The sequence below is a fragment of the Radiomyces spectabilis genome (assembly GCF_025331425.1).
Source record: "Radiomyces spectabilis strain NRRL 2753 chromosome Unknown BYT42scaffold_1, whole genome shotgun sequence".
Taxonomy (NCBI): Eukaryota; Fungi; Mucoromycota; class Mucoromycetes; order Mucorales; family Radiomycetaceae; genus Radiomyces; species Radiomyces spectabilis.
In genome coordinates this window covers 1115802-1130354 of record NW_026251926.1, presented here as the reverse complement: position 1 = coordinate 1130354, position 14553 = coordinate 1115802, and the positions used below count along the sequence as shown (strand labels likewise).

Genomic DNA, 14553 nt, shown 5'->3' with positions numbered 1-14553 from the left:
TTGTTGCTGGCTTCAGGGCAATCGCGAGACTTTTACAAGAAAGCAACATGTTAGGAATCCACCACTGCCATGACTCAAAAAACAAAACCTGTTGCTTACCAAATGGCCAGTCTGGTTGCAGTTGTAGCAAGTCTTCTCAGCGCGAGGTTCAGTGCAGTCCTTGCTCAAATGACCTTCTTGTTTGCAGTTGTAGCTAATAAACACAGCAGTCAATATCTGCAATTCCAGTTCATTTTTCTTCCTTTCTGATTATAAACACTCAATGAGTGTTGACAATCAAAAACGGCTGCTTACCAAACGGAACCAGTCTTTTCGCAATCCTTAGCTTGGTGACCAGCTGTTGTTCCATACAAAATAAAAAAAAAATATATAGAATAAGCCACAAACTTCTTTCATCATTCCGACCTTGCATCTCTCTTTATTGTTCGACATATAAAATAAAAATGGTATTAAATAGTAAAGCGATTCAAGCATTGATGCACATATCACTTTCTAGATCAACTCTTGAAGTAACCTTCAAAGACCAACGTCTAACGACATAGATCCAGTAAAAAAAGGCTACAGGTTGATCTGAATCAACATGCATGCTGTTCATCAGATTACACAACCACACGAACATTCACACCGCCAACAACAAACATAAAGAAAATAGGACTACTTGCGTTCACCACAGTTATAGCAACTACGACCACGGAAAGACATTACGACGTTTTCAATAAAAAAAATTGGAAAGGGGAATAAAAAAATAAAAAAAGCTTGCACCTGTCAGGATTTTTACATTTTTCGCCCTTCGTGACTGTCATTTTGTGACCCTTTTCCTTTTTTCTTTTTTTTTTTCAAATGTTTTGGAGTGGATGACAATCAAATTGAATATGATTCAGTTGAGATTCTCAAGTTTAAATTGAATCGAATTCCATCTATCATGGTCTTCATTAGAAATAAAGGAATATATCTTTGAATATATAAAATGAGAAGACTCCAAATCGCAAATCACATACCATACTCGATGCGTTATTTTTTTTTCGATTTTTCTGTCAAGAGCACCAATCATATTCAGGACACGCAGAAAGGAGAGGACGAATCAAAGGAACCACTGCCACACCTTAACAGGAACAATATTTTTTGTCAGTGGCAGCTTTCAACCGCACCATCTGCGTGTTCCATCAATTTATAGGCTATTATTCTTGTCGCTTTTCGTCTACCTTGTTTTATTAGGCAGTTGACAGCAGCAGTACCTCATGAATTACCTAATGGACATATGAAGCCTTCATTATCCCCTATAACTAATGGTTCTGTAAGTCTACCATTATTCGCCCAAATTTGCCTGTTCGGATTTCGTCAAATGGGTCGTCAGCAAGGTAACATCAAAATCGACAAGCAGTATCGTACTACAACGGCTGAACATCTCGGCATGTCAACCTTAAAGCGCCAAAAAAGCTACAGTGTAACCTACATATTGTATGCTGTGCCACTGGCGCTGATCTAACTGCTGATCAATTCCACTGGCCCTAGCGTGAACTGGGACCAACGCAAAAGCTTCTTCCGCCATAGAACTCTTGACTTGGTTCTTTTTTTCAAATTCCTCTTCACGCTTAGGAAACCATCCATGTCAATGACGATGAACCCCGAAGCTTTCAATAAATGCTCTTCATGAATGTTATTTTGCCAACGGTAAAGTATGCGCCTTCAGAGAATCTGCGCAGCCACACACGCACACACAAAAAAAAAAAAGTGAAACGGATTCCTTCTTTTTAGACTCATTTCGGCTCATATTTTATCAGCCTCTTATGACGTTGTTTCTAAAACGCCTGCAGTCGGCTTTTATTTGGGCTAAAAAATAGTTTGCTTCGATAACTTTCTTTCATCGTTTTTCTTTCATCATGTCTGCCTGGAAAGCTGCCGGTTTTTCGTACGTGAAAAATTAAGTCTATCTTTGAGCGGAATGTCCTAAACGCGTAGCTTGTTGATTTAGTTACCTTCAATACGCCAACATTTGCGCCAAGGCCCTCCGCAATTCCTTGAAGGAAGATCTTCGCACTGTGGCTGCTCAGCGCGATCGTAATGGTCTCAAATTCGCTAAATGGGAAAAGGGCCAGCAGAAGGAACAAGTAAGTTACACCATAATTGGGACATTTTGTTGTGCGCATGTTAATCGCTTCTTCGATAGCGCTTTGTCGCCACCAACTCCAAGACCGAATAAAAATGGAGTGTCAACGGTCTAGCAACTCCGTGATGCTAAAATAGTCGGCGACCAGGGTAGCATCTGTTTATATATCTTCTTAAGCTTCGTCCAATTGAAACGAAAACGAATCTTCATAAAAGAACAAAAACAAAAAAAAGTCATTTTGCATATCATGTTTTGAGTCTGATGAGGTATACCAGAAACGATATAAATATGAAGTGGGGAATTTAGTCTGACAGTTGTTCAAGTAATGTATCGTAAGTGGATGTAGCGCGGACGTCATTTTTCGCTTTGATGCGTTCGTAGAATACAGGGCAATCAAGAGAATCACATGGGTGATCAGCATATCCACTACGCCCAATGGCGGCATGTGGGTTTGTAGAAGCCGTGAGCAAGGGGGATATTTGAGAGCAATTATCACACACCTCTAGCACAGCACCCAGTTTTTCTTGAGTCTCCCGTTGCCGAGAAATAAGCGTCAGCAGCGATAAGCTTTTCTGATGTTTGCATTTGTCGCAGATGGCTATCAACTGAAGTGAGTAAAATCAAGGTTACGTTAGAACTCTGGTGTGCTTACGCTGGTCAGAAAGTTGCCGGCAGATGATACAGTGACTGCTTGCGTAATAGCGGTCAATCCGGTTGACCCCTTTGTCCTGAACCTCGTCGTAGTACGATAATGCCAACGCGGCCGCTTTCTGAGATCTAGGCATGCTGTCATACCACGCCATGATATCTAAGCAATGTTAGATACTCGATGCTCAACTGAGCACGCGCAACAGATTCAGCTTACCAACGCCTACGAGATTAAATATTCTTTCCAAGGGCGGGATGATTTGTTTGCGGATATAGTATTCAGCATCCAACCGTAAAGAGCTGAATAAATAAATCAATGCATTACTATAGGGTTCGCCCGTAGCAACGGATATGGAGAAACTTACTTGTCAAGCAGTACCGCTTCAGGTCGTACTACCTTTTCTTTGAGCGTGGCGTTGGCACCGCGATAGACAACGACATAGGGAACTCGTTCTCCATATTGAGGTTCCGCGCGCGGATCCATAGCCATGTTATCCTGCGCTACCTTTGCACCGTGAGGTATTGATCGATATGTTCCAAGTCGAACCTCTTTGGCTATGATAAAGTCCTGCAAAGACACTCGATTTGATAATATCTTGGTCCACTCCCGGTACAAGTATTGCTTGAGTTCACACATATCCTGCGTGCGGAAAAGGATTCTGTCCAACTGTTATTGAATCCATGGATTTCAAGCAAAGGGCTGCGATCGACTTACTTTAAGGAACTTTCTTGAATTTTTTGCGTCGCCACCACGCCATCTCTGCGGACCGTCTCAATCCCCTTGGCTTCAAAGGCAGGCTCTTTATCTTCCGGACTCTCGTATTTGAAACCGACATATCTCTTTTTCGCCACGAGGACCGAAGGATGGTACACCTAGATTGTATTTTTCAGTACCCATTGCATGCCGATCCCTTGACTAGTCAGGAAAGTACAAGTAGAATTTTACCTTTTCGAATTTCAGTTTAATGGGCGCAGGGAACATTTTCGTGATGGTTTGCGCAATCTCGTTCCCAATAGTAAAGGCATCATCACGGGTCTTTCCAGGGAAATAGACAAAAACACTATCCGTATCTCCATAGACCACTTTTGCTCCCCAGCGTTCGGTTGAGTTAACTAGTTCAATTGTCTATTGATCGAATCGCAGAATGTTTGAATTATTTCCAAATAGTTATTGATTCCCAAGTATACCTTTTCCAGCATTTCTCGTCCAGTTTGAACAATGCTGTCAGCAATATCGACCGCCGGCATTCTACCCGAAAATGTGGCCGAGGTATAACCGTAAGTAACATTTGCCAGATATTTCAACGTCAGTTGGCGAGCATTCAGTAATCGTAGCAATCCCTGTATAGATTTTCTGTGAGTAAATGATACTCTTTTTGAGAGAGGAATTGTACCTACCCGGTCTTCTTTGTAATCTTTCATCGATCGCTTCACCATGACACGCGTATCCAGGAGCTCCGTCAACATTTTGGCAAGAAGGCTCTTTCTTATACTTTCCTTGACATACATTACACCGTTAGGCGCAACTATAATAATTATCTGCTTCTTCAGTTCATTCGATATCCGTAACCATAATTGGGTAACGTACCGTTTATTTGCTCCTTGAGCTCTTCAAGTAGTTTAGGTGAAATCATCAGATCGCTGACACCAAACTTCCGACTGTCTCCTGAGCGACGGACTCTTCCGAGACACGTGGAATAACTACAGTGAAACTAAGTCAGCCGACCCAGTTGCAGAGCATGTATTTGCACCAGCTACCAGTAATTGTACGCAATCATGATCGATGGATACAGCGACTGGAAATCAAGAACGACTAGTGGGCTCGCGTAGAATTTTGATAAAGGCTCCATGATCAGAGGCAGACATTCAATAGCGCGTTGCTCTGCAACCTAAATACAAGCTTGTCAGTGCACCATTGGGTCTACCGTCTTCGTCCAATTACCTGCTTGCGACTGGGACTGATCAGCATGTAGTTTTCAGGTTTAGCGATGCGTAACATGGTGGATTCGACTTTGAATTGGGAACCGCGAGTGATGACAGAGTAGAAATCGATCCCAAAGACACGAGCCGACTCGGCTGTACGACTGATAACCTCAGAGATATCCAAAAGATCCAAGTTAATCTGAACCCGCTCCAAATAATACCGCACTAGTCGATGCTTCACCACAGCCGCGCCATGTTGATACCATGCTGTCAGGATTTGATGGGAAAAATGAGGAACTCTGGTCATAAAAGATGAGCAGTGGATCACTTGAATTTAAGTATCCTTTGATTACCTGTAGTGAAGCAGGTTGTAGACGACGTTTTCGTATGTATAACTCTTCAAATTAACTTCACTCTTCATCAAACGCCATACATTGATCATATGTCTGCCAATCACGCGAAAAACCGAAGCTTTTTGGTAACCCCATCTGTCTCGCTGGATGTTCTGTGAAGTGGTATAAACTCGCGACAGCTCATCAATAAGGTTGATATCTAAAAGCGTGAGTGAGTGCCAAGATGAATGTAGATGTCCATTATTGCATGATTTACCGTAGGTGGCTGCTCGCTCGATGAGATAACCCCATGAAGCACTGTGAAGCTCGTAACCGACCAAAAGATCGGGATCATATAAACGCACACGATCAATGAGAGCGTGCAGTAAATCCTTCTCGCTGTCTACAAGCTCCACATCCACATCTACAGAAATCATTAGTCTAAGCAATGACAGCAGCATTTTATGTGACACACAATCGTACTGTGAAACCCTAGAGAGTGTGGATCCATTCCGGACACTGCAATAATCCCGATGTGATAACCTTGTTGAAATCCGTTCGATACGATCGAATCATCTTCTGTTTGCAAGCACCAAAACGCCATCTGCACAGGATCGCGGTCAAAATCCGGCAAAAAGTTCGCCCTAGTATTCACTTGATGCTCCCTTATAAGCCGTCGTCAGTGGATAATTACGACTATGTATAATTGGTTACCATGAATTTCTAGGCTGAAAAGATCAATATAGTCTCGAATTTTCGTAACTTTAGCCTTGGGCTTGCTTATACTGAATTTGAAATCATACGACATCTTGGCGGTCGGGCGATCGAGCTAGATCCACACTACATATCAATGACTCTGCAACGAACTATCGATAGGTGTCATTAACCTACCTGGCTATTTGAGGAATTTTCCACTGCTGGTACTTTTTGTTCTTCCTCTTTTTCTTTTTCTTTTTCTTCCAACCAACGTGTCACACTTCGCAAAGCAGGCGGGTCTTTGGCAGGCATCCAATTGCGAATCCGAGACACTCGCCACCAATGCGTTGCACGAAGATCCACAAACGTGATATCAGTAACAGGAGATGGGTCGAACTCTTTCAGATGAATCACACTGTGAGAAAGGAGCTTGAATTCCTTTCCGGCAAATACTTTAGGACGCGAAGGGACATCATCTGGGTTACTGTAGTAGGGAGATTGATACGAAACTGTTGTCGGTGGATCAACCGCGGGTGGCGCTGGTTTGTAGATGTATTCTCTTGACGCTTTTGTATCAGGTTTGTGATAGGTGGACATTTGTAGTAAACTTGACGAAGGAAATGCTTCATGGTTCATCATAAGATCGTCTTCTACATCGAGAAATGGGTTGCTAAGCTCCGATGTCTGGCTCGATTGCTCGCACACGGCAGACTCCGTCTCTGCTTGATGAGGTGAAAAGGGCTTCGGAGGATCAAACCAGAAAGCAGGGTAGCGGATCTCTTCCTGGTCTTGCCGAGGTGACCACATGCCGTTGAGTCGCTCGATAAAGTAGCTTGGATGTCCGTTGGACATCATGACTTGACCACTGCTTCTCCCGTCAACCGACCGCCTGTCCTCTCGATGAACATTGGTGTCATTTGGAGAAGAAGCTGCCTCATCGAATGGTGAAACCGCTACTGTTGGAAGATCGTCTTCGTCATCGCGTTCACGAGTAGTTTGCACATGGGATGTAGTTTTGTTTCGATCTTGCTTGGATGACTCAGGCCACGCCTCTTCCACCGATGATAAGCTGGTGGGGCGATATTTCAGTGAATCTTCTTGTGAGACGCGAGTATACCGCCTTTGTTTCTCTCGCCGGTAAGACCGTCGCATAGATGCCCATGCCTCTTCTGCATTTAGATTTGTATCGTCGGGTATGTCTTCTTCATCGTCAGCACCATCTACTTGCGGTATATGCCTTGATTTTCGTTTCCTACGGTTCCTGGGAAAAAAAAGCTTCAGCCTTCATTTCCTTAAAGGATAACATATTGCAATTATATTTACGCGGACGAACTAGGGGGCACATCACTGATCGTGAGCTGGTCGGAACCTGTCAATGAATCTGTCATCATTCTAGAAGGCCATGGTTTTTCGTTATGGGATGATCCGCTAAAGAAGCGCAAGGTTATTGCTCGAACTAATGAATATGAAACCCAAGATATTTAGGCACCCGTACTTGTTATCTCCAACATTTTTATCACCAATAACATCTTCATATTCGATTTCGACACGTCGAGATACTTGGGAAGGGCCGACTTTCTCTTCCTTCATTCGCTCTATCCATTCAACAATTTCATCATGATCCTCATCGTTGTCGATAAGATCTTCCTCCTGAGCTTTGTCATACTGTTCGTCTTGTTCCGCTTCTTCGACCATTTCTAGTAACGCATCGGTATCCAAGCTGCCACCATGGAATGAGTCGGCTTGGAGAATATTTTCAATGGCACCGCGATTGACATTGGCTCCTTTTTTGAGCAATTGTTCGGCAAAAGTGGAGGTAGGCGCTTCAGACTCTTGCATGGGTGTTTCCTGCTCTCCTGGCGAACCTGAACCGGTGCTTTTATCAAATAAAGCATGCAGATTCTCTTCGTCCAAGCCAAGATCGGTAGGTGGTGTGATAAGAGACACTTGTGGGTGGCTGCTATGTTCCGAACTGATGGCTGTCATTTGACCTCGAGCATTCATCCATTCGTAATAGCGCGCGGGATACAATGCTTCAACAGCTTGAAAAGCCGTCAATACTTTTGGAAAAGAGTCGTCGGCGACTTCCTGATTCTGATCATCTTCCTTTATCATCGCATCAATCATGCGCCAAAGATCGGTTTCATTCGACCAGGGAGTATGTTCCAAGCGCTCTTCTACTTGGGAAACGGGCGGGATCGGCGACTGAACACCTCGGAAACGCCGTCGGTTGGTTTCATCTTCCCATATACCTGCCAATGACTTTACAAACTTGTCAATATTTTCTTTTGGCGCTGAAGATTTCGTGGATACGGATTCTTTGTCGTTCTTGAGCCCGGAATGGATATCGCGTTCTTTGACTTGTAAGCGGTTAGCAATTGCCATGGCGGTAACATCTAGTTCTAGTTCGCAATAACTTGTTCGCTGCAATTGACGCCACTGCAAATGCTCGGGTACAGATCGTGCCGTGAAGACTGGATGATTCATACTAGATGTCGGTGACACAAAGGTCGGATTGAGAAAGGAGGCCTTTGGTTCGTTCAGAAGCGGTTGCCTGAATCTCAACGACAACCACAAATCCGATGTATCTGGTGCGTCCACAGCAGAAAACTGAATCCAATTCATTCCGTACAAGTTGTAGTCCATTAAAAATTGGAGTTCATAAGGAATATGCGCTTCATAAGGTTGGAATACCGCTTCCAGGACTGCGCCACTTTGCAATAATTCCAGCATGCGTAATTTATGGGAAGGATTGAGAAGATAGATCTTGAGGAACGTTTGGTACCGAGTATGATATCCATAGAATGGGATGCCCTTGACGAGTACGATAGCCGCGATATATTGTTCAGTCGTTTCCTTTGTCTTGCTTTGTGACAAATTCATGACATGATTTAAAGCTGTGCCGAATCGATAGATCTCTTGTTGTATTGCCGTTGGATTGTCGGACGTCAGATCGAATGGAACGAAAAAGTAGGGATATACCTATAGTATATATATGAAGGCAAAAACAATACATGGCGCAAAAGTTAGATCAGGAGATCGCGCATCGCTTGCTTGCGATGATCCAAACGGATCGGATAGATTACCTGATGGACATGAACACATGTTTTCTGCCCTACAGGTGTGGAACCGAATATGCGAATGACGGGAACTTTCTTCAGAGGAGCATTACTGAATGGGGTAGAACTACGATCAAATGGACCAAGATCGCTTAGGTAATAGTCAATGTTGACAATGCGGACAGATAGATCCATCAACTGATCTTGGTATGGAGAAGCAAGTCCGCGCGTAGGCCAAATTGTTTTCATTTTCGCATATCCTTGGCCTTTTTTTCAATAGCGTCAATTCAGTGATGCAAAAATTGCATTTCGAAAGAATGAAACAACTGGAACAAAATTGCATAATAACTAGCCTTGGGCGTGTTGGCCCACTGTTAATCCACTCAAGCTGAGTGGGACCATAGGCGTATCGCTTCGGATAGCCTCGATAGTGATTGTATCGTTATTCATTTTGAATAACATATTGTCGTTGCTTTGCGGCCGTGGATCGAAGGGTGACAAGGTCATGTTGTTCTTCGAAAGCATTCGGACCGCACCTGCCAGACCAAATAGCGAATGCAGCTTGCTGGTCGCGATTCCTCGTTGCGTGACCTCTTTGGACGGCAGGACAATCTGGGTTGATGCATCGGACTGCACCAAGGACTTGCTTCGTTTTTCCATCAGGTAAGCTTCGTTTCGTTAGCTCTGTTTGTTGGAAACAGAATACGCAAGTCTTCGATGAGCAGAATTCATTTGTTATAGCGACTGTCGTGTTTTTTGAGTGCTCTGTCCGCATCTTCTTCCCCCCTCTTCGTGCATGGCCTCTGATGCGAGAGCCCACACCTGTCCCAGCATTTCCAATGCACATCACTAAGTTCGTTGGAACATTTCGATCGGTCATTTGCGCCCGTTCGCTTGACGCCAGCATCGCATAGGCTCGCTTTGTACGCAATGACTGCGTATATGCTATTTTCTTGGACTTGCGATTATGATAAAAATTACGCAATGTGTCGCTTGCATCTTCTTGTAACTACAACAATGACGGTGTGAGTTTAGTATATCCACTTGGTTCAAGAAAAATCTGCATACTTTGAAACTATGCAATGCTTCTTCCTGCGTCCAAGCGTGCGAAATTGGGTTACGGCTCAACATTTCTTCAGTGCTCCTGATCGAAGGAGTCATCTATTTTCCAGTCAGTCAGCCATTCTCCAGATGTGAATAAAATAATACCTTCTTTAATTTTTCACGTCTTCTTCTGTGTCTTCTCGCAAATGAGATTTCTTCGATGTTCTTGGCACGGATTTTAACCGGTTTCGGAAGGAACAGCTCAGGATCGGTAAGAACATCTCCTGCTTCGAAGTCAGCGCAAGTTTCACGACAAGCGTATCTGTTGTATAACTGCAAGTGCCTGCTGATGGTCGGTATGGTCAAAGGCACGGTCACCGACATTGTTTGGATTCCATAATCCGTTCCGGAAAAAGTTACGGCATGCTGTAATTGGGAGATGTCCAATCTTCTCGCCTCGTCCATGCATTGAGGAAATGCTGCTGTAGGGACAGTATCACGTCTTTCTTCCTCTGTATCTTTTCCTCGGTACAGCTATCAATATGGGTTGCATTAGTTCAAACAGCCGTTGATTCAATTTACAAATTAACTTACCTGGCCTCGCAACAAATAACGTCCATTTTTTGCCTTGCGCAAACTTGTTCGGCATGTCAAAAGCGCCCGATTTTCCCTCTGCATTGCAGCCTTTTTATGTTGCCAATTTCTGAAATTCAAGTCGGAACGGTCTTCATAGAATCGGCCTTTTGCCAGTTTCACCTCGTTTTGTAATGATTGCCTCAATTTCACGGTATCTTTTTGCCGTTTTTGCAAGCCATCAATAACATCAGTCAATGAATCGATCTGATTTTTCGTGTCGTCGTCTTGAACGACCGGTTTAGCACTTGATTTTTTGCGTTCATGCCGTCTATCATATCTCGATGTCATTTCGTACGTTCGACGATGAATCAGTAATCCTTGGAGGATCGCCACTTTGCCATTTGTTGAGATTCGGTGTTGGAACGTCAATCCATAGCTCTCGCAGATGTCCTTGGCTTTTCCCAGATCAAATATCGCTGCAATAATGCCGACAGGATTTTTCCGCGCTTCGACCAAGGATGTGATGGGATTGTTGTTTCATGAAACGAATTGATACATGCCAAAAGATGAACCGAAAAGCTCGTAGATACTTGTTTCGTCTAGGTGGAGCGTTTGTTCGGCGGATGGCGAGACCACAGGATGAACTGATCTTGTAAGTTTGCCGTAACCCGCCAGACGAAAGATCGCATTACACAGTGTCATGAATGGTAACAGGAGGGCCGGGTGCTTCTGCAATTTCCCGTACTTTGGAAAATAAGGGGCAAATTGGTCAGAAATCAATGTAATTACTCGGTATTCCTCAGTTATCCATGAGATATTTCTTGGTGTGTGCTTTTGAATACGCGATTCTGTACCGGTTTCATCAGTGCTTGATTCCGTAATCAACTTCTTGACCACCGCCTTGATAGCGCTCAAACGACGACAGATCAGGTCCTTTAGTAAAGTGTTAAATGCAAATTCTGAACTGGACTTCCCTTCTCGTGACTCACCTGATGATCAACGAATGTTATTTGTTGTTCTTCGGTTTGACGGATGTCTATCCCCTCCTCTTCCTCTAATCTTTCTTCTTCTTCGTCGTCTTCTTCCTCAATGAGCTCCAACAGATCTTCTTCATCGACATTTGGCACATCCGATATATACAGCGTTTCGATTTCATCGGTGATATCGCGCATAGTCACCTCTCTGTCTGGCTGAGATTGTACATACAACCGGCGTAACCTGATCAGAGACTTTTCGCTATTCTGAGCTTGCGCTAAACTTTTCATTTCTTGCTTGATTCGCCGTTCCAACGCCTTCTTTGTTGCACGGGGGCATTTTCGTTTATCGTCGACTTTCTGAGTTTCTCTTGGTATTGACTTTCACGGGCTGGAGCCAAATGTATCCGCAATAAAACGCGAACTACTCGATCCAAGATTTTTCCGGGTGCTGCGCGGGACCATAGAGTTTTGACGTTGATAGAATATTTCTTGATTGCAGCATTGATCGTTTGAGAGCAGCCAGGCATATCTGAAAACGATTGCGCCATTTCTGGTAAACTCTTGCACCAATCGAACCAGAGGGAAGGAAAGCCACGGGATTCTGTTTTCGTTGCTGCGGAGCTTATAAACCGCGAATATAAAAACTGCAAATGCCGCGGCGACAGAAGATCATCATGCGCATCAATCTGCTTGTTGCTGCTGTCGTCCGTGACTCTCGCATGCAGTCTATCTTGTAAACTATCAGGTATCGGTGGAATCGGTATCATTTTGAAAGTCCCGAGAAATTCGCTTTGCCATTGAAACGCTGGCGGGAAAAGATGATGAAAATTGAATAAGGCTGGTGGTGTCTGGGTGTTGCCATTTGGCGATTTGCTATAATTCAAGCAAGTGAGATAAGTAAGCATTGATAGTTTGGAGATGATGCCGGTAAGGTGAATTGAAAACTTGCTGATGCTTTGCAAAAAGTTATCGCGGTAGGGAGATCGGAACGAATGACTCGTGAAAGTGGGACAGAGCAAGTACGAATAAGTTGTTTGGATTTTTTCGGATCCGTGACAGGATCGTCCGTCTGCTGATCTTCATTCTCGTTTGCTTCAATTTTACTGCGGACACTGTTGAAAGTATCGTCGAAATGATTCATGACATACTCGCGCCAAAGTGCCATGTAGTCAATCTTTTCTTTGATGAGCGTTCTCATCAATTTCCTTTTCAGCAAGCGCCGTGCACTCTTTGTATACTCCACGGATGAACTCCATTTCTACAGAGCTATTCTGCCTTGTTGACGTACTGCAGTAAGGATACTGTCGAAGAGGAAGGTCTTGCCTGTGCCACCAGGACCGTCGATGAAGAACAATCGGGCTGATGCATTGCTTCCATGCGCGACACTGTGGATGATTGCATCGTATACGGCACGTTGGTTTTCGTTCAAGCGTTCATGACTTTCAGGTGCGTTGGCGGCATCTGCGATAAGATCGTATTGTTCTCTTATGAGTCGAAGCTGAGTGCGGCGTCCCATTCTGTCAATTTCTTGGCGAGCAGGGAGAACAAAACCATCATAGTTGAGCAAAGAACTTGACTGACGGTTGAGATGATCTTCAATGTCAAGCAACGCGCGATCGTACACGGTTTGCGGTGCCTCCACTTGACCGACGTCGCCCGGATTTTGAGTTCTCCAAAATGGATATAGTCTTCTGCCAAATGCTGGCGAAACTGCATCCAAAGCGCAAACGGGTCAGGAGCCTGACATTCATTAACAATGATGGCGAACAGAAATCGAAGAGCACACGGCATTTGATACGTGGGCATGACAATGCCGTCGACTGTTCGAATGTGTTCGAAGCTCTGTGCTCCGGGGACGCTATATAGCAACATTCGAAGGTAGTACTTCTCTACTTGACGCGGTGAAACAGCGTAGACGCGCCCGATCGTGTTACCAAATCCACGTTGGCGAGGTTCCCATCTATGGGATCTGGGATGGTAGACGTATCGTTCTGGAAAATCGGGATACAGAAGAGTACGTGCGTGAGGATCAAGTCGGTTTCGCGCAAACCACGCAGTCAATGTGGTTTCGTGCTGACGATCTGCAACGATCTGCGGGTTTTCGTCCTCCCGGAACTGCACAACCTGCTCGTTTTCAAGGTGGATAGCGAGGCGTTGTGTGCTCGGATACTCACGATGCATTGTGAACGACAGCAACCGGTGAACGGCCTCGGCAGCGGATACATACCGGGCATCAATGAAGCGAGTGATCTCATCGACTTGTCCTTGGACATTTCTGTCATTGTCGACACGATACATTGCTGCTGCAGCTCGATCATGGCCTTTGTATACATATTTGTACAAGTATTTGACACTTTCCAAGGAAGTACAAATTCGACATTGATGTGAGCGTTGTATTTCGCACATAGAAATCTATTATGCGGCACGACCCATCTGTTGTCCAACTGAACATTGTTTTTGAGAACGACATCTCCATTATTGCGGCGACGGTAAAGAGGGGAGCCCCTGGGATCTTCGATGGTAGTGTCGTTAAAGGAGCGCGGGTAGCACTTTTTACATGAGCCGTTTTCCATGCAGGGAGACCTCGGATGCGTTGTTCCACACGGACCGTGCATCATACATCTGCTGACAGTGTCGTAGAGATCAGGAAATCTCTCTCTGTCCGGAAGTTCGGCACACACGATACGATCATAGTCATCAAGTGTTCTCGGCTTATCCTCCGGAGTAACACCAAAAGCAAATGAAGATGCAGTAAGCCTCGCTTCTAAAACTCGCCGTGTGTACATGGGTAACGACTCTTCCCAAACATGGTTCTTCTTTAGATCTTCCATCAGGGCTTTACGCTTCATGTTAAAAATTCGAGCGCAAAGGTCGGGCCGATCAACAGCTGTCTGGTTTCGTTGCAATCAATCATATATATTTGTTTTTCAAAAATTACCCAATCAAAGCCGACAAATGTAGCAAAAACCCAATGTGGCTGTCTTGTGACTGAAAATTAGCGCGCATAACTCCCAAACATTTTAATAATGGTAGGTATATAGGTATCACTAGCTACCTCTTGTCTCGCTTCGCTTCGACTGAATGAGCCGCTTCGGGTCATTCAACAGAGTTAGCGTCGCCAAGGGGGGTAAACCCCCCTGGACCCCCGACTGGGGAAATTCTGCTCCGACGAAAGTCAGCTATTACTTCAG

The 14553-nt window shown here is 44.5% G+C and overlaps 6 protein-coding genes across 6 annotated transcripts; 1 reads left to right on the top strand and 5 right to left on the bottom strand.

The window, feature by feature from the left end:
* Positions 1-1771: 1771 nt before the first annotated feature.
* BYT42DRAFT_551886 (mitochondrial ATP synthase epsilon chain-domain-containing protein) lies at positions 1772-2351 on the top strand. The gene is made up of 3 exons (XM_051566314.1): positions 1772-1909; positions 1973-2108; positions 2168-2351. Exons 1-3 carry the CDS (start codon positions 1881-1883, stop codon positions 2198-2200), a joined length of 198 nt encoding a protein of 65 aa, XP_051428212.1. The 5' UTR covers positions 1772-1880; the 3' UTR covers positions 2201-2351.
* On the bottom strand, positions 2352-6030 carry BYT42DRAFT_551883 (uncharacterized protein). Its single transcript, XM_051566313.1, has 16 exons — positions 5902-6030; positions 5725-5839; positions 5494-5664; positions 5288-5434; positions 5032-5230; positions 4698-4977; positions 4514-4644; positions 4344-4456; positions 4154-4281; positions 3944-4096; positions 3702-3881; positions 3471-3628; positions 3121-3414; positions 2973-3055; positions 2760-2915; positions 2352-2705 (listed from the first exon to the last, which is right to left on the bottom strand). Exons 1-16 carry the CDS (start codon positions 6016-6018, stop codon positions 2410-2412), a joined length of 2721 nt encoding a protein of 906 aa, XP_051428211.1. The 5' UTR covers positions 6019-6030; the 3' UTR covers positions 2352-2409.
* A 3070-nt stretch (positions 6031-9100) lies between these two features.
* BYT42DRAFT_15226 (uncharacterized protein) lies at positions 9101-9806 on the bottom strand. The gene has a single exon (XM_051562296.1). It carries the CDS (start codon positions 9670-9672, stop codon positions 9208-9210), a length of 465 nt encoding a protein of 154 aa, XP_051428210.1. The 5' UTR covers positions 9673-9806; the 3' UTR covers positions 9101-9207.
* BYT42DRAFT_15225 (uncharacterized protein) lies at positions 9807-10903 on the bottom strand. Its single transcript, XM_051562295.1, has 2 exons — positions 10404-10903; positions 9807-10343 (listed from the first exon to the last, which is right to left on the bottom strand). Exons 1-2 carry the CDS (start codon positions 10731-10733, stop codon positions 9942-9944), a joined length of 732 nt encoding a protein of 243 aa, XP_051428209.1. The 5' UTR covers positions 10734-10903; the 3' UTR covers positions 9807-9941.
* BYT42DRAFT_619821 (uncharacterized protein) lies at positions 10828-11650 on the bottom strand (the record flags this gene model as incomplete). Its single annotated transcript, XM_051572357.1, has 2 exons — positions 10828-11318; positions 11375-11650. 2 exons carry the CDS (start codon positions 11648-11650, stop codon positions 10923-10925), a joined length of 672 nt encoding a protein of 223 aa, XP_051428208.1. The 3' UTR covers positions 10828-10922.
* Positions 11563-12557, bottom strand: BYT42DRAFT_15198 (uncharacterized protein). The gene has a single exon (XM_051562293.1). The coding sequence runs from the start codon at positions 12265-12267 to the stop codon at positions 11647-11649; it is 621 nt and encodes a 206-aa protein (XP_051428207.1). The 5' UTR covers positions 12268-12557; the 3' UTR covers positions 11563-11646.
* Between the last annotated feature and the right edge of the window lie 1996 nt (positions 12558-14553).